Genomic DNA, 25,274 nt, shown 5'->3' with positions numbered 1-25,274 from the left:
CAAGGACAGCTTGCATGCCAGCATCAACACCATCACTGATCTGTGGATAATGCAGCTGGATACTCACTCTTAGATACAACACACATCCAGACACACAACTGAACTAAACCTGCTCTGACACAACACTTCAGCAATCTCTTCATCTCCCCTTATTGATATACCTGTTTTTTAGTCTTTCTCTAGAGCTCACTCCTAGAACCGATGTAAAGTATGTCCATACATTTGAATGAATGTTTATATATTTGAAAATACAGAATCTCATTGATGACATAATGCTTCAAACAATGTAAGTTCTAATTGGACTGTTTGATTTCCTCTGCCTCATCAGCTATCAGTGGTGTTCTCTGATCCATACTGCTTATTGTTTTTTTGTTTGTTTGTTTGTTTTTTTATACTTAAGCCATTTAGCTCCAAACTTCCTTAAAGCAGAGGGAACTGTCAGTTTCCTTAAAAGCAGACAATGGTGCCCACAAATCTGCTTAAATTTCTTATTATTGTAATGGCTATATACTGAAAGCATTTTCAATGATAGATTAATCCAAATTCTGTTCTTATTGCAGGGACTGGGCTCCTTTTTTTTAAATGAGCTTAAATAAATTTTCAAACTGGTTGTATTCTACTAAACCAAACTTGGGGAAAAAATATTTTGAATCTATTAAGATGTATATGTCCCTTTCTTCCCCTAAAAATCTGACAACATTCTTTATTTTAAGTTTTATTTCTTAAAATGTCACATTCTTAGCTTATTGTATATTTGGTATTAGTCATCTTTGGCTATTACAATGTCAATCAGCCTGATGCACCTGTCACACTGTGACAACAGAATAAAGAATTTAGCCTAAGTCCAGAGATTTTCTCACCGGCTTTTGGTCTTAGTGGATGGTTGTTTGTCCTGTGTATCTTTTGTCGCCCTGTGATGCAACTGGTTCAGGGTGTTCCCTGCCTCAGCCGTGACCCGGTAAGTTTTACGTGGGTACAGAAGAACAGGAGATAACATTTTAAACAAATATTAATCAGTCAAAATTCAGGGTTTGAGTTATTATTATTTTTTATCTACTCTTTTGTGGTCTAATTGTCAGACATTGATCCCTTTAATTCACTTTTTGGGTTGAGAAAATGTACTCGATGTCTTGAGTCAAATGTATAATCCAAACTTGTAGTACATCAACCCAGGCCTGGATTGGTCTTTATTTGACCCAGGGCTGGGAACAATATTTAGGGCAACATGCCCTAAATTTGGTTGGTTTTCACCCCAGAGCTTTTAGAGTGTACACTATTTTCCCCAACATAGTTAAATTAATAGATGAATATAACTTTCCATCTGTCATGTCTGTGTTTTGATGTTGAAGTAGTGTCCTGTTTCAAGTGTACTCTGCTTTTCGTTCCTTTTCAGGACTGTTCATTTATTAAGCAAATGTAGAAAATGGACAAATGGGAGGATTTTGGAGACATTCCTCTGAAACAAACTATATGTTGACATTTTTAGCATTTTCTTTTAGTGTAAAGAAACAATGTTTCAACCTCTCAAGCCTGCACACTGAGAATGTCCCCCAGCATATCTGTAGAACCATCACGTTGACAGCAACAGAATCAGCAAAGACAGATTCAAAGCGACTTCCAACATGTGTGGTGATGTGTTGCTGAAAAGACCAACATGATTGTTTAAATTTCATGCCAGCGGGGCTCTAACTGTCTCAATTCTTTTGCTGCGATCTGAGGAGTCTGAATCCGTTTAGGTCACCCTTGTCTAATGTGTGTGTCATCAAAAACACACAAGTTTCTGTGTTTCACATTGTTATGAGAAGTATGAGAGAATGTCTGCTACACTTCCCAAAGGCCAAACAGACCAGGAGCTATTCCTGTACTCCAACGCCTGCTGATTCACCATACTCTTTTTCTTTAAGGACTTACAATTATCTTCCCACTTGAAAAACATCTTAGTGGGATAACGTGCTTACTTGGATAAAAGATTGTGTGTGCTTGTGCGTTTGTTTTTATGCACAGGCGCATGAGGTTTCTTTGGAGCCACATTCAACATTTAATCATATCACATCAGAAAATAAGCAAAACATGCACATTTTTGTGAATGCTAACCTCCTCATCTGTCCTAAGGTAACCTGTTTCCTCTCACATTTAGCTATCATGCTGCTTAGGCAAGATTTGCCCCCTATTGGTATCTGCGTCATGAATGCTTTGTGTGAAAATCAGATTGTTCATGAAATGAAGAATGTGACTTTATTTCTAAGTCATATTAGACAATGTTTGCTTTGGTGTTTGGAAAGGCATGCAGGTACCTCATTCCAACCTGACCTGATTTCTCATCTACACAAGCTGGCAGGATTAAAGTCTCTTATCTTGAGGAGAAAATTTTAAATAACCTCATGGCAAAATCTTTGTCCAGTCAGCTCAGACTGACTTAATCTTGTTCTCCAGAGCACACATCAGCATCAGCAGTTAATACTGGCATGGCTGCTTGCATGCTATAAAAATGTCTGTGCTTATTTATTTAAAAAGGAATTTTAAAATATATGGTCTGGGGATATTCTTGGAATTATTTGGAAGCTTTTACATGACCTAGCTACAATAAAAGAGCATAAAAAATGAAGCCAAAACGTATCACTACTAATAATTCTGACTGATTTTCTTAGATATGCAGGTTCAAACCAGGGAATGGCTAATTGTTTTTTATGTTATTTCTGAATCTGGGTATTGGAAATTTTATGCCGCATCAAACACTGCTGACATAGTTCTTTATAATTATGCTTTTTGTGTTAGAGTTTAAAGCAATGTCAGCAGTCTTCTTACAAAATGCCTTGCAAATGTATTTGTAGTAATTGAATGTGTTCACATTTCACATCTTGCAATGACAAACTTCAGTGTATTTTACTGAGCTATAATGAAATCTCAACAAATTACAGTGAAGTTTGTTTTTATATAACAAAATATTTAAAAAATGTGCTATGAATAATGTAAAGGAAGACCTGTTATTAAGAAATGGTTTTAGGGTTATGACATTTTTCATTGGCTCATCCTCCAAACACTGCCGTTTCTTTAACTGTACCTCATAACATTCACTAGACTGTGTTATTTAGCTGTTAGAGATTGTGTTAGGTCTAATGCTCTGGCCAATACTGGTTGTAAAATAAACACACTTTTGCTGCTGGCTGAATGCTAGACATCCTTTCATTCAGGAAAATGAAGATCTGTTTCTTCATTTGTGTGTTTTTATCTGAGCCGCTGTTTGAGCAGCGTGTGGTTGAGCCTTGAGGTTTCTTCGTGTCTAAGTATATCTGGTGTTTTATGGAACATTTCACAGTGTCTGTGGTTACTCCTATTGGGCAGTTCCCCAGTTGAGCTGTGGTTAAAAATGTGAACAAGGAATATATGGGTCTGTTTTCCTGTTTTGGCTAACTTTAGCTTGGTTGAGGCAGACAGATGTTTGATTAGTAGAGCAAAAGTGGACCGCTCTGTTTTCTTTGTGGTTAGAAATATGAAGGGCCACACTGGTTGAAGCTGACTTACTCAGCGCACTGGTTTTCTGTCATTTTAAAATTGCATAACCAGGTTCTCCCATTGGATTTGACTGGGTGTGTGACTCTGAGACCAAAATAAAATTCTGTCATATTACATTAAATAATAATCAGAGCATACACGAGAAAGAGAGAGAGGACGGAAAAAGGATCACACGAGACAAATTAGCTTTTAGTAAAAAATATTTATTGGTCACGCTCATAAAAGACACTGCTGTTAAATATATTGTGCTATTTTATGTCTATTTTGAATTATGAAAAAGTGTGAGGACAATTATTAGCTGCTTGAGCAGATGTTTTTATTTCCCTTCAATGATTAATGCACTGCCTAATTGTATTTATAGTTGCAAACATATTTCTCCAGATTACAAATTATAAATTTGAAGTACTTATTAAACCATAAAAAAAATGTAAGCGCTTCCCCCCCATATGCAGTCTGTTTTGTTTGTTTTACAGCACACACAATTTATGCTTAGAGTAACAGTGCATCTAGACTTTGCAGAATTGATCACAGCACCAGAGAGGTTGCAATGTGTATTGGCCATCAAGTTTCATTTAAGTGTGCAGTTCTTAGCTGTGTTGTTGGAAATTCATACAAGAACATGTAAATGCATACATGACATTTTCTCGCCACAGGCCTCCATGCACATGCAGCACCGACACATTTGCATGCATTTCCATCTCTCACGCAGTTTCAGACTATTCGGCAGACATTAATTGCTGCTCCCTGGGGGCTGTGTGTCGAAGAAGTGGGAACATATTCATCAGAGAACCAAAAAAGGCGAGAGCATAAAGGAGGAATAATTGTTAGCTTTGTATTTCTGCACAAAGAGGGCTTTTAAACAGTGAAAGATGGAGAGAGAATGATGGAGCCAGGTGTTGGTCAGTTAACCTCTAATGAAGTGGAGAGTCAAGCTCATCAAATCGATCCTAATTATTCTCCTGCTTTGTTTCTTAAACTGAATTGAAACCTTCCTTCTTTGTCTTTTTCTGCTTAATGTATTACTGTGAGGAGAAACAAATATTCACTTAAGCTAAACAAGAACGCCTCAGCTGCTTCCTGACAGCAGCACTGGGCATCGTGTCTCCTGGGTCAGTGATTTTGTTCAACTCAGATCGAATTTGGATGGATTGGCTGAGCAAGATCCCTTAGAAACTTAACAGACAAATCACCATTGGCTCTTTGTTAATGATGCGGCTTCTCTCATAAAGAACTACTAAACCACTGCAAGCAGTAGTGACTCTGGTATTATACGTATCAGCATTTTGCAGGGCCAGAAAAAAGAATGACTTTATGACGGACACTAACAAGCAGTAATGTTGTTTAAAGATTTTAGACAAAACAGAATTTCAGCATTCAAGCCCTTGCAAACTGAAAGTAAGAAGCAAGAACTGCTTGCTTCTTACTTTCAGATGATACAGTCACCACTATGTTTCACTGTCAGGGTTGTGTGTTCAGAGAGCGAAACAATATTCGTTTTATGGCACACTTTGTTTTTATTATTAATCCAATCACCTTCTTTGACATGTTTTCTCTGTCGTCCATACGGCTTGAAAACTTCCTATGGCTTTCTTTTAACAACTATCTGCTTGGCACTGCTTCATCAAAGCCAGATTTATGAACTGTGCAGCTATTAGCTGTTCTGTGTCAGATTCTCTCACTTGTCCAAGATCATTTTATTGATATAATGTCATAAAAATGGCTCCACATTGGGTTGTTGGTTGTTTCTTTGCAGATCCTTCAGAGTCCTCATGGGCTTTATGGCTCCATCTTTGTGCCTTATTCTTGTCATTTTTAGATGCTAAATGTGGTAGAGCTCCATGAGATGTCCAAAACTTGAGATTATGTTTTACATCCAAACCCTGCTTTAAACTTCTCAACTTTCGAAATGAGCAGCGAAAGTTGCTCATTGCGAAATGGGTTCTTTGGTCTTCTTAATGCAGTTTGTTTGCTCTTGTTGTCATCAGTTGGGTTACTGATGACAACAAGCTACGAATGTTTTTAAATGTCCTAAAATACTGCGATACTTCACAACTGCCCAAATAATTTACTGTTGTCTTGATACAGGTGTTGGATTTGAATCGTAGCCCAGTGCCTTTCTGTTGGAGTTTTAATGTTCTCCCTGTGCGTGTTTGGGTTCTCTCTGGGTACTCTGATTTCCTTCTACAGTCTAAAAATATGACTGTGTTGCCCTGTGAAGGACTGATAAACTGTCCAGGGTGTGCCCTGCCTCTTGCTCTGTGATTACTGGAGACAAGCACAAGCCCCCATGCTGCTCTACAAGGACCAGCAGTTATAGAAGATGGATGAATTTCCCTACAGGAACATGTTTAATGCCTTAATACTGCTTGAAACTGAGTGAACTGTATCATTTTAAACACTAGCTTAAAATAATACATTCATTTTTTTTCTTCTTTGCAGGAAGCCTCTTGCTCAGCTTTTCTAATAATTCAGTTTCCATGCAGTATGAGATTGAGTATACCCACTGCAAGCACATTTTAAGCAAGGACACAATGATGATGATGATGATGATGATGATGAACCGGTGTAAAAGTAAACACTGCTCCAATGGATTTGCTCGCTCTCTTTTTCTCTCTCACAAAACAGACACCCGAAGATACCTAAAACAAATGGAGTCTGTGCACTGCCAAAGAAGTACAACAAACAAAGATTAGAGAAAATACATCAATGTATCCGCCTCCGTTCTTTATTTACTCTTAAGCTCAGCCTGGGGTGATAGGAACTGCAAACACTCGCGTCTAACTTGCCAACTATTTCCACTATTGCTGATGCTTCCTTTTCAGTGAACACCCCACCTATTCTTCTGTAATTACACTAATTGGAGGATCTGAATCTGGACATTTTACAGTCCGCTCGGATGCCCTGGACACAAACACGTAGAGTTTCAAGTCCAAGCTGTAGATGAAGTGATGACAATTCATTTGTGGTGACAGTAATAACACTTTGATGATGCCAATTATACATCAGCCTTTGTTCTTCCCTCACCAGTCTCTCAATCTGACTCTTTCTGCCTCTCTTCTCTTTTCCAACATGATTCTCTGGGTTATTGTGGATATCCAGGACTTTATTGATCTTTATTTGTATCAAAAGGAAAGCAAATCCCACCTACAATGATATTGTTAGACTAATTAGCGTTATTTACTCGGAATCAGTCCATTAATTGTCGTTACTGATGGACAAGTTTTGGATCTTTAATTGCATTACATTTTAAATACATAGGCTTTAATACGGTGTTTACCCATGATTTGCATCTGCCAGCTTTAACTTTGCAAGGAATGGTTACGAAATTGGGGATAATTGACTATTTGTTCAGAAAAGCCTTTGTGAGATCAGACAGTGATGTTGGACAAGCAAATCAAGCTCATACTCTCCACTGTTATTAATTCAAAAGATGAACTATTGAGTTCAGGCCCTGTGAAAGCTGTTAAACATCCTCCATTTCAAACTGTCATCCATGCCCTAATTGACTTTGTCTTTTTGCAAAGACATGTTAGAACTTCAGTCTTGAAAGTGCACAATGCAATCAGGTAAATACTGTTCTTCTGGCAACTGCAGAATTGCAGTTGCAGATGAAATGTCAAAACTGGATTTTTAGACAGGATATGAGGAATGTGGCTTTTACTGTTTCTTTATACTCCTGGGGTAAGTCATAATTTCAGTCATTGTGCCCTAATCAGTGAATGGTGCTCAGCCGAGCTTTTAATTGTTCAGTTTTGTTTGTAGTTCTTCACGTTTGCTGAATCGCTTGCTGATTGTTTACAGCGTTGAAGGGCATCCTATGTTTGCGATTGTACTTGTAATTCATGCGGTTGTGTCCACTGACAGCTCATGCTACACGATGCGTGACCTGCATGACTTTCACTCATAGGTGGTCTCCTCTCATCAGTTTGATTTTGGAGCTGCTAATATGCCTGTCATGTTAACATTGATACATCTGCAGGCCAGTCTGTGTCCTACTCAGGAGGAACCAACGCCCCCGTACCCACAGTAGCCACAGTGGATAGGTGGGGGGTTGAACTCATGGGTGGGCCTGTGGTTTGAACTGCTCTGAGCTGCAGAAGTGATACAGTATTTCATGTGCGTGCAATAGACAAAAAATGATAAATAGAGGTTTTATTGGTGAGCTGCTATGCCGGGTGGTGCTCTCTGGTCTTTCTCTTGTCTTTTGATTGATGGTTCCCATATGTTAAAGGAGGAGGTGTTACAGTGTGCAGGTGTATCTGAAAGTGAAAATAGCACCCCCGCCCCTCTTCCCACAGGGTATCCCTCTGACAATCTCCTGTCCTGTCTCAGCCTAGAGAACTCTGTGTGAGGATGCTGCACTACTTCAGCCTCACACAGCTTCTACATTGAGCTGGAGGACTGCTTACAGTATCTGTAAGCCGTATAGTGCAAACACATTCACAGATGAAAGATGCAGACTCCTTTTGGTCCTAGTGAGCCTCTGTCCAGCAGGTGGATTCAAAGCTCCATGTACATGAAAGTAGTTTGACCCTGTTTCTCATCTGTCAAAGGATCCTGACCCTAAAGACTAAGATAGCAGAAGTACAAGGTGAAAGAAAAATACACAGACAACCAGCTCTGCTCCTTGTTAAAAAAGATTCAGCTTCACTAGATAAAGATGTCAAAAACAGTGTAAAGCACTCAGCCAAAACCTCGGAGAAAAATTGATCTTGAATAAGAATTTACTCAAAATTTCACACCCATTGTAAAAACTCCTTACATTAAATTTGCTTTCTTTTTTTGCATTGCATAAATAACTGAATGCATTTTTTATTCACAATTGGATTAGAACTGGACTCAAACTATAAATCTGAATTCCTTTCTGATTTTAGTTCTATTTTAGTGTCATGCATGAAGGTTTGCACAAAAGGACAGATCACTGTAGAATCCAAGACAAACTATTTACTATTTTAATAATCCATCAGATCTATTCAGCTACATGCCCACCTACGGTGAAACTAAAAAGTAATACTCAGGGATCCACGCCATCTTAGCAGGCAAGCGCAGAGCAAAGTGTAGATAAACCATGGCTTCCAGACCAACCAGTGTGCGAGAGAAAATCGCTGCTGTCTTTACCTACCGGTATGAGACAGCGAATGAAAACATATCAGAAGATGTGTTCAAGCTGCCTCGATCTCTTAACGTAGTCCAATACTCAATGAACAGGAAGAATGCCAGTGTTTAAACGGCTTTGTAAAGGACGTACAAACTCTTCCTGTGAATGGCAAGGTTCTGGTGACTGGCAGAGTAAGTACATGTAACATACACGTATGTTACATGTACGCAACATACATGTTACGTACATGTATGTTACGTAACATACATACGTAACATACATGTTACGTATGTAACATGTATGTTACATACGTAACATACATGTATGTTACATACGTGTTAGCTTGCAGAGAAAAGCTACCTCAGCTAAGGTACTTTTGCTAGCTCGGCAGTAAGTACGACAATAAATATCACTATTTATCTTAGTATTACACAGAGGTGGGTAGAGTACTCAAGAATTGTAATAATAGTTGTAATGTATTTATGTTGTTTATAAATTAGGTAGCAACAGGCGAGAGCTCCGCTTATGGTTTCTTTATTGTTGTCATAGCAACTCCTTAGCAGCTGCCTAGTTAGAAAGTTCACGGAAGTGTGACGTCACATGACAACCATAGCCGTGTCTGCATTCTTCGAAAGCCGAGTTTGTTAAAAAAAAAAAAAGGAAAAAAAGATTGTAAGCGAATCACGTCACAGCGCTGCATGTATTCCTGTTCTGACGCATCATATTTTGTGATGTCACGTCTCGCCCTGTTACGTAACAGGTGGACGGGTTTATACCAGTCCTTTAGCTAAAATTCTCCCTCATTTGAAATTGGTTCTAGTGGTAGCAGATTCGAGTATACGCCAGCAAGATGGGTTTCTCAATTGTACTTAGAAATGCGCTCAAGGTTATAGTGGAGGACTCTGTGATTCCTGCAATCGATGAGTTTATCCACTATATTCCAGAACAAAAGTGGGAAGATCTGGCATCTGGATGTCCAGATCAAAGCATCAGAAAAAGGATAGCAGCTCTGTTGCACTACCTGACACAGGTCTGTTCAGATGTGGTTTTGGACATCTTCAAGAACTGCCAATACAACTACAAAGAGTTGAAAGCCGTAATGGGCAACATCATTTCTCAGGCTTTTGCTCGAGTCCTGGACATCGAAGAGGACTTCCAGACAGAGAGTACGGAGATGTTTAACATGCTTTTTTTAAAACATGTAATCTCAGCGGCCACATCTCGTTTGGACAAAGAAGACCCCTCACAGTGGCTGCAGGTGAGTGTAAGATTCAATTCTTTGATGCAACATGTCACCATCTTAATCCAGGAACTTGTAGCAATGAGGAGAAAAATCGTGGAGCTGAGAAAGTCAAAACTTTCCTCAAAGAAATTCTCAGGCATTCCAGAGGATGGGATGTCTGAGGAAGACAGGAAAGAAACAGTTAGGCTTTTCGTGAAGTTGTTAATGTCGAGAAGCATCAAGAAGGCAAAGATATGTTGCTTTCCTGATCACCTGGAAGCCACTGAAAAACGAATTGTGGGGAAAATTTGGACGAAAGTTGAGAGACAGGAATTTCAAATTAAACAGAAATGCATTCCTAGTCTGTGCCACCAGGTTTTCAAGAACATCACTGAAAACATAGGTTGCTCCCCTGGAAGGACACTGGCTTTCATCGAACATAATTTAGTTGACAATGTTGTTGTGTCATGTTTTGAGCATGAACTGAAGAAGTACCAGAAAAAGAAACACAATTCTTTCAGAAGATTCTTTTCTCGTGCTATGAAAACATTGACACACAATTTTACTAAATAAGAGACCTGGAGAAGAACACCAAGAGGAGGTTGTTCCTCTGAAGATAGCAGTGAAATGATTGCACATTTCAAGGCTCCCATGCTAAGAAGTTAAAGGTAAAATTTGCTACATCTTTGACATAAATGTATTTCCACCTGGAAAGACTCACACAGAGTGAAAGTAAGTTTACGAAGGAGGAGCATGATGAGGTGATTGGCTGGACAGGTGAGATGAAGAGTCTTCCATTTTGAATTTATGCTCAGGTTTCATTTTGACCTGCAGAGAGAAAGCAGAGAGAAAGTGGCTATTAGAAAGTTTATTTGACAAATAAACTTTGGTGGTGCTCGGACGTGTCTCTGGTAACCTCCATCAGAGAGGATGACCTGCCGCAGAGAAGGATTAAAGACGTCTTTCCCCCAAAAATCAAATGAAAGAGGGGACCGGGACCGAGCTAAGGTCGGAAGAAATAAGGAATGCTTGAGAAGATGACCAGACAAAAAGACAAGCATACCTGCAGAGAAGAATATGTATAGACTGCTTGAGAATCGAAAGGGAAGAAATGGGCTGGATGAGCCTGCAAAGGTGAAGAAAAGGACGGTAAATGGGTGCCTGCAGAATAATAAATAGTACGTGAAAAGCTGAGATGACGATAATAGCAAAGGGACAATGATGCCTACGAGGGTATACGGAGGGTGCACGTAGAGGTGTCCGTAGGGCAGTGTTTCTCGGTTCCAGTCCTCAGGCCCCTATACCCTGCATGGTTTAGGTATTTCCCTTCTGCTACACACCTGTATTGAATCTGTGGGTGATTAACAGACTTCTGCAGTAATTGATGGCTGCAGAAGAGGTCATGAAATCATTTGGATCAGCTGTTCTGGAACAGAGGCAGATCTGGAACATGCAGAGCGGGGGGGGGGGGCTGAGGACTGGAATTGAGAAGCACTGCAATAGGGAAAGATAAGAATGCCTGCCAAGCCATTGAGAGGGACTGCAAAGGCATCAGGAGCCTGCCAGGGTTTGGTAGAGATGAAGCTTCATCTCACCATCACTGAGATTCTCCTGATCAGAGTAGAGAAAGAGGAGAAAATGGATCCGAGCAGCAGGAGATTTCTCAGGCATAGATGACAAAAAAGAAGAAGAATAACAAAGAAGGAAGGCCAGGGATCTCTGCGAAGAGACCTCATGATCTTACGCCAGATCATGAGGCCATGGTGAGGTTGTGTGGAAATCGCCGGGCTTTATGAAGGAATGATGAGCCTGATGATCGGAGGAGATGAGGAAGATGATAAAGAGTCTTACAGTTTGAATCTACGCTTCATTCAACTGTGTGAAAAAGATCAATTTAGTTACAGTTTGAAGCAACTGAAATTAATTTTTTTTAAATCCAAAGCTGTTTTTTAATTGTCAATGTGAAGCTGTGAGAAGTATTCATTTTAACATACAAAATTACATTTTTTCTCTAAGTTGTGCTTTTCAGCTCCTTCCTTATTTTCTTCCTTCACCTGCAAATAATTTAGTTTTTTTATGACAGGTGTTTCATTTGAAACTGTTTTTTTATGCATCTATTGCAGAAGATAAAAGAACAGACAAAAAGCAATAGTGCATCAACATAGTTAATAACTTATGTAACTTAAGTTAATAACTTAACTTAGGTTATTAAATTAAGTTAAGGAGTTAGTAACTTATTAGCTTAATAAGTTATTAACTTAGTAAGCTAATAAGTTATTTATAACTTATTAACCAATGTTATTAAATTAAGTTAATAAGTTAATATTAGGTTATTAACTTATTATGTTAATAATAAATTCAACACTATTGTGTTGTTATTAGTAATGGTAATATTAAGTTAATATTAACTTATTAAGTTGATAGTTCCTTAAGTTATTGAGTTATTAGGAACAACTTAATATTAAGGTAATATTAACTAGATATTAAGATATTATTAACTTAATATCATTAATTTACATATACTATAAAATATTAATAATATATAAATTATATATTATCATTATTAATTAATTATGTTACATATACTATTACATATTAATAATATATACATTATATATTATTATTAATTAAATTACATATACTATTGAATAATATATGCATTATATATATTATCATTATTATATTATTATTAATATATATTGATACTACTAATAGTAACTTAACTTATCATCATTGATAATAATTCCATGGGTTGAGTGACTTGTGGATTTGTGGACAAGAGTTGGTGACTCTTGTAGCTAATAACTCTGTCTACAAGTGTAGCTAGAGTTATTTGTGTTTCTTGTAGTGTTTCTTTATACATTTATAAAAAAATTACTTTGAATTACTTTGCCAAATTACCTTAGTAATTATTTGCAATCATATTCAATAAATTCAAATATGACTTAAATAAATGGCTGCACAGTGGTGCAGTTAGTAGCACTGTAGCCTTGGAGCAGGAAGGTCTTGGGTTTGAATCCAGGGCTCTTTCTGCATGCAGTTTGCATGGTCTCCCTGTGCATGTGTGGGTTCTGTCCAGGTGCTCCGGCTTCCTCCCACAGTCCAAAAACATGACTGCCAGGTTTATTGGTCTCTCTAAATTGTCCTTAGGTGTGAGTGTGTTAACTGCTGGAGACAGGCACCAGTGATCCCATGAGGGATAAGTCAGTCTCATGTCAGTCACTGCTCTCCCTATGCATTGCTATTTCAGGCCCCAATTATTGTTTAATATATGATGGTTCAAAAGCAGCTCTAAGCAGTCGGGTTTTTAGTCTAGACTTAAAGGAACTCAGTATTTCAGCTGTTTTACAATATTCTGGACGTTTGTTCCAGATTTGTGGTACATAGAAGCTGAATGCTACTTATTCATGTTTGGTCCTGGTTCTGGGGATGCAGAGCGGGTCAGAACCAGAAGACCTGAGAGGTCTGGAAGGTTGCTATGACAACAGCAGATCTTTAATGTATTGTGACGCTAAGCCATTCAGTGATTTATAAACTAACAACAGTATTTTAAAGTCTATTCTCTGAGCTACAGAGAGCCAGTGTAGGGACTTTAAAACTGGTGTGTTGTGCTCCAACTTCCTGGTTTTAGTCATAGCACCAGCAGCAGCATTCTGGATCTGATTAATTTTTTAGGCACACCTGTAAAGACACTGTGGCAGTAATTAATGCGACTAAAGAAAAAGTTTCTCTAGACCTTGCTGAGACATTTGTCCTGTAATCTTGGAAATGTTCTTCAGGTGATAGAAGGCCAACTTTGTAACTCTTTATGTGGCTCTGAAGCTTCAAGTCAGAGTTCATCACTACTCCCAGGTTTCGGGCCTGATCGTTGGTTTTAGTTGTAATAACTGAACCTGTGCGTTGTCTCTCGATTATTTTTCTCTGTGTCCAAAGATAATAACTTCAGTATTGTTTCTATTTTGACACATCCATACATTTATCTGTTCTGAGCATCTGTTCGGTGCTTGGATGTCACCAGATGACATTATGATCTCATCTGGTGACATCATAATGATCTGTGTATCATCTGTGTAGTTATGGTAATTAATCTTATTTCCTGTTATAACCTGAGCTAGTGTGAGCAAATAGATTTTAAATAAGAGAGGTCCTAGGAATGAACCTTGGGGTACCCCACATGTCTGCTTTGATGAGAAATTACATTTAAGAACAAAATTTTGTCAATCCAATAAATAAAAACTACCATACAGAAATGCAAGCTTAATGAAAAGGCTATTTACATTTCTTTAAAATTTCTTTTACAAAATGATTTTGAGTTTCTAAAATCATTTTGTCACACTTCTGGGATTTTTGAGGGCTAATTCTAGTTTATATTTAATTAAATGAAGATTTTCCTTTTACTCTACTGTTTATCAGTAGGCTGGAACTAAATAGAATTTGTGAATAAAAATCACAAGACTACACAAAAACTGGTGTAATATTATTTTAATACCAGTATAGTATAATTTATAGATGTCTGAGAGGTGACCACAGGAAAGGAGGTAAACTAGGAACATCTGTGGCTATTTTTAGACAAATAGTTGACACACAGGCACCAATGATGAGTTTTAATCTCTAATGTAAAACATCTGTATAGAAAGATGTTGAAACACGAGCCAGGTATTTTGTTCATGGGCTGTTTTACTGACAGCAACAAACTCAAATATGCTTTCTTACTTGAACTGCTTCAGTTTTTGTTGTGTAATATATTCCATCAGTGTGTAAATTATTGTTAGAGATAAACATGAGGAAATATTACTCTCAAAGAAATGTATTACAGAGGGAGAAAGTAATAAAAATATGTCATCATGTGCTTGTTTGTTACTTATCGGATTCAAAATGTGTGTAAACTCCACACAAAATTTGTTATCAGCAAATCAAATAAGGAAAACAAACTAATTAGTAAGCAAAAAGAAAGCGCTTCAAGTACATCTTGTACAGTCATATTTTAAAACAGAAAAAAAAGAAAGCAACAACCACTTGGCCGCAATGGAATTTACTCATACTGACGAAATGAAATGATTTTCTGAGAAATATTTTTAGATGTGGGAATGTGGGGTTAAAACAACCCCAAACAGTCTGTGTGCTGCATGTTACTGTTTAAATAAAGGAGTTATAGCTATCTGGCTCACTGGTGGAAGATGCTTCAAGGTAGGAGTCGAAGCCTGCCTTATAGCAGGTGGTTTTGGCTGTTCATCGACGAAGATGGCTGTAAAAATCAAATCATCATCAGACTTTCCAGTTTATATGTCGGTTTGTAGGGGAAATATTTCTCTTGCAGCAATTTATTGTTGTTTTGTAAATATTATATTTGAAACTTCTTTATTTTTGAAGGAAACATCTGAATCCACCTGTTGCTTTACTAACAGGTTTGTAAACCAGAGATGCAAACAGATTAAAAAACCTATTTGATAAAATAATAATAATAATAATAATAATAATAATAATAATAATAATAATAATAATAATAATAATACTCGAGAGCCACCTGTCAGTCCTCCGGTGTGCAACCTCTTATTTTTCCCTTCAGAATTTTTCAAGAACTGCTAAGATTTTCCATCAGCTTGTTTTTTAAACATGAATCCCATCTCTGTGTAGAAACTTCTCTTGATGGTTGGTTGTCTTAGAGGATAGAGGGGTATAATTTGCTCCACATATTACACTGCAAGTTTTCATTTTGGGTTTTGTTTTCACAACCATGCTAATTGGCAGCAACTAGTTGCTTGGCTGGAGTGTAAGGGGATTCCTGGGTGAAGACTACAGAGTTTTTTCTTTTTTTTATTTAGTGCCAGACCAGCATTACTTAAAGCTCTTTAGAAAACATCTGATAGAGTCTCTTGAGTGCTCCAAGATTGGCAACATGAATTGCAGCTTTCATGGAGCGGCTTGCTCTAATGTATTTTTGAGAACCGTATACTGTGTGTCTGTGTTTACTTGTGTAGGCGTGTGTGTCAAAGTGGGTTTTTTACATGCTTGTCAGCATATATGGGTTGAAGACTTGGCTTCACTTTGTTTTTGTGTGCCTGAGCAGTTGTGGCTGAAAATGTAAATAATTTGAAGCAGAGGCAGAAAATCAGCCACATAAAAACACAGCTGGGTGTATTTCAGAGATTTTTTTTTCCAAAGTGATGTCTCAATCCTTTGCAAAGCTATTGTAGGCTCACATTTTCACTTATTTATATACAGATACTAGCCTATACAGCAGAAATTTTGTCTTGCTTACTTTTTTAAGTGTGTCTGCCCCAGGCTTTTGTACTTTTACAGCTGTGTGATATAATTCTACTATATAAATGTTTAGGTTTGAAGTACAATCTTTTCACAATTCTGCTGTCCTCCTTTGAGAGTTAGGGCGGAGTATTTTTTTTTCCAAACTCTGTACTGAGACATTTTACTGTGTGCTGTGTAAATATAGGTTCATGTTAAAGTTTGGCTTGCAAAGGCAAAAAATAGGCATGAAGTTATCACTTCTAAAAGAGCTTTGAACAGTGGCTTTACTGTTCCTCAGAGAAACGGTGCTACAGCACTCTGTCTCCCCCATGTGGAGCCTTGTTGGATCCTGTGATTAAGTACAAGTGCTTTTCTTGTCGATGGTCTAATATGGTCATTGATATGGAGCGAAGATATGTCTGTGTTTTTGCAGACAAGGATTAATTTACATGAAATTCAAAGACAAAAAATCATAGTCTCCTATTTTTATAATTTGTTTTATGTCCTGAATGTACAGGACATAAAATATCAAACTATGTTAATAAAAAATGAGAAAAGCATTAGGTTCATGGTGCTTCATGTTGTATTTAATGTCTTTTATCATCTCCCCTCTTATTCTCTTGCAGGCATGAAACGTCCTTTCAGCCCATCGTCTTTTCCATTTCCCGATCTGGAAAGGAACAGTGTTGGCAGGAAACAACTTATTCAGATGGATAGTGAATCTTGCTTTGAGATCCAGAACGAAGGTGAAAAACTACATGACACATCACAGGGGGGCACTCGGCACTCTCCACCTTACAGACCCAAAAGAGAGCGGAAGCAGCGGACCTACACACTGTGTGAGGTCTGCAACATTCAGCTGAACTCAGCTGCCCAGGCCCAGATTCACTACAACGGCAAATCACATCAAAAGAGGCTGAAGCAAATCAGCAGTGGCAAAATGCCAGGAAACACAGGTAGGCCCCCAGGAGCTGCTTGGCTGACCACTTCTTGAGTTGCAGAATGAGGCCTAACTCAATTTCTAGCTCTGCCTAGCACAATAGAGCCATGCAGATTAACAGAATCCCACACAGTGTTCACAGTGCAGAATCACGAACCTCCCTGCACAAATACCCGTTACTGAATACAACAGAAGTTAAACAAATTGGATCCTGTTTGCAAAAATGTGTTCAGACACAGCCTTGGGGTGAGGAAACAAACCCACAAACACACTGCAATGCAATTGGAGCAAAGCAAACTCAGCAACTGAGGAACTAATTAGGAGCTCAATGTGTTGATGTTTCAAGGAGTAGAGCTCCTAGAAATGTCTCACTTTAACAGTAAAGTGATTCATGTTATTTTTCATTCTCTGCAGTGTCATTTACAGGTCTGCTGAAGATAACAATTGAATCTATTGCCTTATATTTTTGTTTGGAATAATTAACAAATCAAAAGTGTATCAAAACCTGGAAGCACTGATAAATGTTATTGTTACCAATAACTCAGAGAGAGGTGGAAATATCATGCAAAAGAAAAGAGTAAGGAACAAGTTTGCAACCACATTGTTATAGTAACATTAAACAATATATAGATAGCATGATTTCTAAATGTTGTTCTGCCCCTTTAGAGAATTTTTTATTCTGTTTTTAGTAGTTCATTTAGTGTGAACTACGTTAGATTTCATGCTAAATGAACACTTCAGTAACAAATATAGCATTTATACTTAGCTGATAGTTTATATGTATTTGTTAATTATTGTTACAAAATCAACATTTCTTGTATTCCATTTAATATCAAGGGGCAATTATTGAAAATCAGTTGACAAATCACAATCAATACTGAACTTTAACAACAGATTGACAAAATCTGAAAAAAAAAAAAAAAAAAACTTTACAGATGTAAAATTGTGGTACTGTTAAACGTGAATGTACGATTCACTGGAGGATATGAAAAGCGTTGCATTATTTACCTTTTATCATTTGTTTATGATGTTTGTTTATCCAAATGAATGTTGAGATTTGCAAGAATGTAGTCAGCTTACTCGAGTCTAGAGAACAAATTTTCCAGAACTTTGTCAGACACTAAGCCCATGTGTTGCAGTCTAAATTGCCTGTTTTGGTACACTGCTGCAGGGGATGCAGAGTGCATATAAAAAGATGTGTTTTTTATGTTGGGGTGTGTATAAGAGGACATGCTGCAGTTGTGGTGTGCAGATTCTCCCTGACACACAGTCACAATCATGCAGCCTTATCTCTGCTCACCTTCTGCTGACTCCCTCAGGCTGCCGGCTCTTCGGTGTCCTCGACTCCACCACATCTCCTGTGCTCTGGATGTGTGTCTGTGTATACGTGTGCATCCTGCTCGCCTGCTTCTGATATTTTTAGAATTTCTAAATGCTACAGAGTTAGTAGTTTGTGCTGGGGAAATAGAAATACATGCCTCAATGCATCCATGTCTATGTCAGCTCTCATGTCATTTGTAAAGGTGGTTTCTGTGGCTGGTATAGAGGCTAACATGTTGAGAGATCACAGGATTTTAAGAGCAACCAAGAAAATGTAAATTAGTTTTTGGTGTATATGTAGCATGCAACGTGTGCGTGTTACTCCCAGCACATTGTTTCATGTCAGCTCATGTTTGCCTTTCTCTCTGCTTCGCTGAGCTGACAGTGGGTCCAGGCTCTTCTCTCTTTCCCTTTTCCCTCTCTCCCTCTGGCATGGATACCAGACATGTGGAGCAGCCATTCTTTCGGAAAGATGAAAGTCTGAATGTCTCCGCGATTAAAAGATTTCACTCAGTCATTATGGAGAATATGCTGGGAAGCTCACTGACAAATCTGATTGGCGATAACTTCCCCAGATGTTAAAATTAGAGCCATGTTGTATAATGATGAAACATGGCTTTGCTAAATGCTAGATTTCATAGTGAATGCTCAGCTTGTTTGTGGGCTGAATATAGTTAACATAAAGCAAATCCTAAAACATCACGTTTTTTAAAGTTTTGTTACAAGTACATTCCATTTATAATGATCTTGTCACATTATTGTGCCTTGTGCTTCAGTGGGGAAGGGACACTCGAGAGCAAAGAAAGATAAGTCTATGCCAACACCTTAATATCCATTGCACACTGCAGAAAAGACAATTGGATCTCTAGATAATAGGTAGCCAAGGATTTTTGGGATGTGTGCTACAGAATAAAACAATTGGGACATAATTATTTCAACTGTAACCCAATAATAATATAGATCTATCTGATGCTATGCCATGCTCTATGCACCAATAAAGATATATTTAGCTCAGCTGTCAGGTGTTTAAAACTAGAATCAAAACGGACTCTTTGACCTACTGTACTTTCTTTTAATCTGGCTAAAATTATCTGATCACTTGGGGAAATTCATGGAGCACTGACATTTAATTTTATGATGGTCAGTTGATCCTTAAATATGAAAAGAAAACAAGATGGTGAGTGGACCACAAAAATACTACTCCCTGTCCTGACCCAGTGGCACATGCATGCTTCAAAGACATGGTAGAACTTAATGTTCCACAGACTCAATTTTCTCACACTTAGACCCCTGTAGCCAGGGTTTTTCAATATGCCTGCATGCATGGCATGATAGAAAATAGTCTTCTAGTGGCTTAAAAGAAAATCTATTGCAAGAAATTCATTAATTCATGAGTGACCTTATTTACAAGATTGCATGCACTATGGGTGCGAATACAGTTTACAGTTCCTTTATGAGTGTAATATATGGCAGAGCTTTCTGATAAAACTTGCTCCTCATTTTATTTGTTGGTTCAAATTACCCATTTAAATGCTGTTGATCTTGCTCCTTAGCTTACTGGTGTTTATAGTGTTAATGTACACAATTACATATACAACACATCAATGAGCTGCTGTCCAATGATACGCTGTGTTACTTTCACCACTGTGCAGAATGTAATGTTCAACATCCATGTGTCAACACAAGAGCCGAGGGACGTTGGGCTGACATGAATTCATAATTATAACTTTTTGACAACTGTTTTGGTTGTGTTTGCTTCTGTTAGTCTTCAATAAGTATGAATGTTTTCTTTGAGTGGAAACAGATTTTGCTTTGTTTTTGTTGTGCTCTTTTGTTGTTTAATTTTTCTGATTTATTCACATTTATTGTGGTGTGAATAAATGCTAATGTAGGTAGTTGTCTTTTTTAGTGTTCGTATTGTGTTCTATGATTAACTCTGGTTTTTTCTGTTTTACTAAAGCATTGGAAACTGGATTAAAGCCAAGGATTTTATGCATGAATGCATTTGAACATCTGCATTTGTGTTTCATTTGCCTTGCAATATTCCTATTTTTCTGAAATTTTCCTTCTCTGTTTAAATGCCTTTGAACACAGATGTGCTTCTATAGACTTTGTAGTGTATATATTAGAAGTTCAGTGTGAGTATTCCTGGATATTCTATTAAAAGGATAATCATAAATGTAAATGTGGATGTTCCCTGTTTGTAGTTTCACTGGGCTGTCTTTTTCATGTGGATTTCACAATTTCTTGAAATTCAACGGGGCTTTGGAGTCATGTGCTTTTGTTGCCATGTCCTCACCTCCAGTCCCCTCTCCTCACTGTCCGTCCCTCGCTCTTCCTCAATTTGCCCCAGGGTGCAGCCCCGCTTTGTAGCAGCAGTTCAGACTCTGAGAAAAGGTCGCCAGCCAAGCCGGTCTGACACCCAAAGCTCTGTGTAGCAAAAAACATGAGGTCTGGCATCTATAAGGCCACCAAGAGGGGACATATCTCTCAAACGCCATACAATGTTTGCGTTTACCTGGGTTATTACAGGTCAGCTTCATGTGTTTGTGGAGAAGGCCATTTGACTCTAACTATCAGCCCTTATCTGTGTTTTCTGATACATAAACCTTTACTGCCATCGCTCCTGCAGACATATCTGCTAAATGAATTGAACTGTTGGTGAGTTTACTAAATGCCAGAAAATATCAGGCTGTTTATTCAGCATCTTGTCAGTTTGGTCACCTGGCATGACCCCTTTTTCAGTCAATTTTTACTGTTTATCTCAAAGTCTGAATATAATGGAACACATTTGTCATTTCCCCTGGTTTTCACAAAGTGTGTGGATATGCAGTCATTTACACCAGCCACAACTCAGTGCATTTAGATATCTATTTATGGTGAAGATGTTTTTATGAAGTTTCCCTTGAGCATCAGGATAGTGGCAAAAGTGATCAAAGTAACTTTGAATGTATTTTTGCTGTTGGTGCCAGATGGGTTTACTTAAATATTTCAGAAACTGCTGATTGGATTTTTACACACAATTGTCTCTTAGGTTTACCAAGAACGGTCCAAAAAAAGAGACATCAAGTGAGCAGCAGTATGTTTGCTAACTTTCCTTGTAATTAGAGGTCAGAATGAGCAGACTGGTTTAAGATTATGGAAAAGTAACCATAGCTCAATCAACTGCTAATTAAGACAAAACATTCTCTGAATCCACAATGCATTAAACCTTAAATCAGATAAAGGAAACCACACTCAGTTTGTAGACTCTACCATTTTTGGCCCATTTTGAATGAATTTTCAACTTGTGACAATTGTGACAGTTTTTCGAATGGGGCTAAATGTCGGCTTAATTCTGTGTTGTGCAATGTATAGTAAACAATCGGTAATGAGAAGCGATTAACACCTTAAAACCAGCTCCCAATCAACAAACATATGATCGCTTGAAAATCAAACCTATTTGAAATTCTGGTCGCCACTCATGAGGGTGTAACTGTTGAAGTATCACCAGGAGGCAAATTTACCTGAATCTCTCACACTGTGGATGTGCCAATATAAGATCAAGAGTGAAAAAGGAGCTTTTCTGCACTTTTGTCTATGCAGATTGTCAAAGAAGCATGTTTGTTTTTACTGAGCATTGTCTCATTCTAGAGTGACCTTCTGCTCAGTTCCAGGTTTTTCTTCTTCCTCTTCTTTGTAGTTTCAGATTCAAGAGTCTGACGTGTCGTGTTCCCACATGCAGTGTGAGCAGTCAGGTCGTATCAGAGCATAAGTTGTACTGTGTAAGAACATGATTTGTGGGTTGTGAATTTTTGAACTTACACGTTAAGCTGGAGCTGAATAAAACTACTGAAAATACCATACAGTATGTGCCTAGATTAAGTAAAACAGATGTTTGGTTCAACAAAGTTGTACTAAAACAGAATGGAAAAACATTGCTGTTCTGCTCAATTTAAAATTGAGCTGTAGCATTTAAAAGCTAGGGTGAAAAAAACGACATTAAAACATGGCTTTACCTTCATTTGTATTAATAGTTTAGGTTGCTGGTTGGTTTGGACACTGCAGCCGACCTGAGTAGGTATCACTGCCAATCATGATGGCAGTGATACCATCATGGTTGGCATGGTATGATGGTATGGTGATGAACCCACGAGTAATATACCAATACTCGTGGGTTGGTATATTTTTATGGTTTCTGTTTTCTTGCTTACCAGTTTCCCGGTGTATTCTATCAGCCATTTTCTCTAATTGTCTTATTTGGTGCAAGTTACTGGCAGCTAACAATCAACTTCCCATTTTCCTACTTGACATTGAGTTACTTGCCTTCCTTCAGAGTTACACCCTGTTACTAATCAACCACCTGCTCCTCATTCAGTAATCACCTCCTTGGCATCAGTTAGTCACCTGTTGCTCAGATCTTCCACCAGCATGCCATGGTCATCCTGTGATTTTTTTTGGCTTCTCCCTGGACTCTTTTATTTTATCTTATATTTTTCCAATTTTTAGTTCAAACTGTTTATTATCCATCCTCCTATCTTCTCTTTGTATTAGGGTGCTCTGATTCAACATCACATGACAGTTTAACTTGGGCATTGATTGTGTCCACCATGTAAATAGGGTTGGGGTGTTCATCAAATTTTTACACACAAACACTACAATGGCCATTGTAACCTGATTAAAATCCATTCTGCACAAGCCCCGCTTGAATTAGATTAAGAAGCACGTAATAAAGTAAACAGCAAGTGAAGGGAAATCAAAAGCCAAAGACAGATGGCCACATCTGTCCCAGCTTACTTAAGTGAAAATTGAAATATCTGACAGCTGTAGGTACACTTCTGTCGTTCTGCACCAATGTAAAACTAATTGCTCCATTTCTGAACTGATGTATTGAAAATAACTCTTTAGCACAAGATAGCATGACGAATTAAGTTTGTTTAAATAACTACTGCAAATCTTTATATGTCAGACTAACGCTTGAAATGAATGTGATCCAAGGTTTAAAAAGAAAAATTGACATCTTGCCTGATTTGACTGAAAAGAAGTATGTGACTTCAGCGATCTCACAGTGAGTCAGATGGTATAATAAGCTACCTTATTTCTCCTTCCAAAATAGTCCTCGGAAGGTGAAGCACAGCAAGTTCAAGAGATGATGCTTTGTACTAGTCAGCTAAGTTCTGGTAAAATCAACGTAGTTCTTTTCATATTACAATAATTTATGCAATATTTAATTTTTTTTGGTATTTGAAATATCGATTTTAAAATGTCTTTGACGTAATAAAGTCTACAGCTGATGGGTTTATCTTTTTTGCCCCAAATCCCCTTCCATTTTGCTAAGTTTTATCCTTTTCACCCAGCGGCTGCTTCCAAAAAGCCTCATGAAAGGCTTTCTTTCCAGCCAGAGAAAAGGCCCTGCAACTCCTCTCATCTCACCTCCACCTTAGCCTTTCTCTGATCCCCATCATTACAGGCCTTTGGAAGGTCTAAATTACAGCAGAGTGACTTATTACCAACCACATCTAAGGGCAGAAATGGAAGTAAGAGCGGGAGAAGAGGTAGAATAGAAGGGAGATATAGGAGGATAAAGTGGATGGGGAGAGAAGCATGAGCAACACAGAGAAGGGCTAAAGATTGGTGAAGGCTCTTAGAGACCAGTCTGAACAGAGAGAGTGGGTGGTGTCAGACGTTGAGGGGCAGACAGAGACAAACGCTGTCTCTTGCATTGCATGCTGGAGCAGTCTGATAATACACACATGATATATGGTGTAAAATGGTTTGCCATACCACGTAGTTCCCAAAGTTCACACGCATCCTCCATCCTTTGCATTCTTTTCGACACAAGTGATAAGCTACCTCTGCAGAGAGTCACAAAGTGTCTTTGTGGGAATCAAGAGGAGCATCCTCTCAAAGTTTAAACAGATCTCAACAGAGCTATTGTGTAACAGCCAGTGAGCAGAATAGGCTGCAAACAGTTGGAGCGTTTATTGTGTGCAGCTCGGTGGACCTCCAGAGACCCTTGCTGTGTTGTACACGTAACTAAAGTCGACAAGCGTTGGTAAACAGATGTAATCTTGGCTGAATGAGATGAGAATGAGTGTGGTGGTGTTTGTGGGGTATGCTAACAAAGCCAGAAGCAGACATCTCACAGGAGTAGGTGACATGTTGGCTTTTGCTTAGCATATATTCTAATGTTCCAGTCTTGTGCTGTGTGGGTGTTACACAGAGACATTTATTAATTGTATTGATTTCTGCCTTTTAAAAAAAAAAACTTATTTTTATATGATGCAGCATAACATGCAAATGTACAGTGCTGTGAAAAAATATTCTCTCCCTTACAGATTTCTTTGAGTTTTGTAATCAAATAATGAGTTTATTAGCAGAACCTGACTGCATGCTGAGGAGGAAATTCAGTATTTTTTTTTCAGGACACCGGCCCTAGAGCATTGCACTACCACCACCATGCTTTCTTTTGAAATCCTACCTCTAATGGTACCCAGACCTTCCACAAAGTTCTAGGTTTTGTTCGTTTGTACGTAGGGTACTTTACAAAAAGACTTGCAAGTCATAAAGTTGTTTGAAAAATGTGAGACAATCCTTTGTGTTCTTTTTGGCCATCACTGGTTTTTGCCTGAAACTCTTCAATGGATACCATATTCGTATTTCTTATTGTTGAATCATTACCAAGTCAAGTGTGACTGTTTGAGTCCACAGTGTGCTGTTGGAACGTTTTTGGCATGTTGGTCATACCAGTAAAGGCTCATCACTGTTTCATCATGTGATTAACAACTCAAAGTGTTTCAGTGGAGTTTGAAAGCCTTAGAAATGACTTTGTAAGCCTTTCTAGATTAATAGATGAGTTAATAGAGTTATCACATTTTCACAGCACTGCTGATAAAATTTGTTGTTGCTTTTAAAAATGGAAAAGTTAAACTTTTTAATTAAATGTTTATGTCCTAATT

General features: G+C 38.0%; 1 protein-coding gene across 3 annotated transcripts in view; it reads left to right on the top strand.

The window, feature by feature from the left end:
* The window catches only part of znf385c (zinc finger protein 385C), a 146,922-nt gene that overhangs the window by 35,182 nt on the left and 86,466 nt on the right, over positions 1 to 25,274 (top strand). For all 3 annotated transcript variants that reach the window (XM_023349569.1, XM_023349571.1, XM_023349568.1), the window contains exon 2: positions 16,703 to 17,032. In XM_023349569.1, the coding sequence (XP_023205337.1) occupies positions 16,705 to 17,032 (328 nt within the window). In that variant the 5' untranslated portion in view covers positions 16,703 to 16,704. The remainder of the gene's footprint in view (positions 1 to 16,702; positions 17,033 to 25,274) is intronic.

The sequence above is a fragment of the Xiphophorus maculatus genome, chromosome 16, assembly GCF_002775205.1.
Source record: "Xiphophorus maculatus strain JP 163 A chromosome 16, X_maculatus-5.0-male, whole genome shotgun sequence".
Classification (NCBI taxonomy): domain Eukaryota; kingdom Metazoa; phylum Chordata; class Actinopteri; order Cyprinodontiformes; family Poeciliidae; genus Xiphophorus; species Xiphophorus maculatus.
Note: the sequence above shows the minus strand (reverse complement) of the source record. Positions and strands in the feature narration are given on the sequence as shown.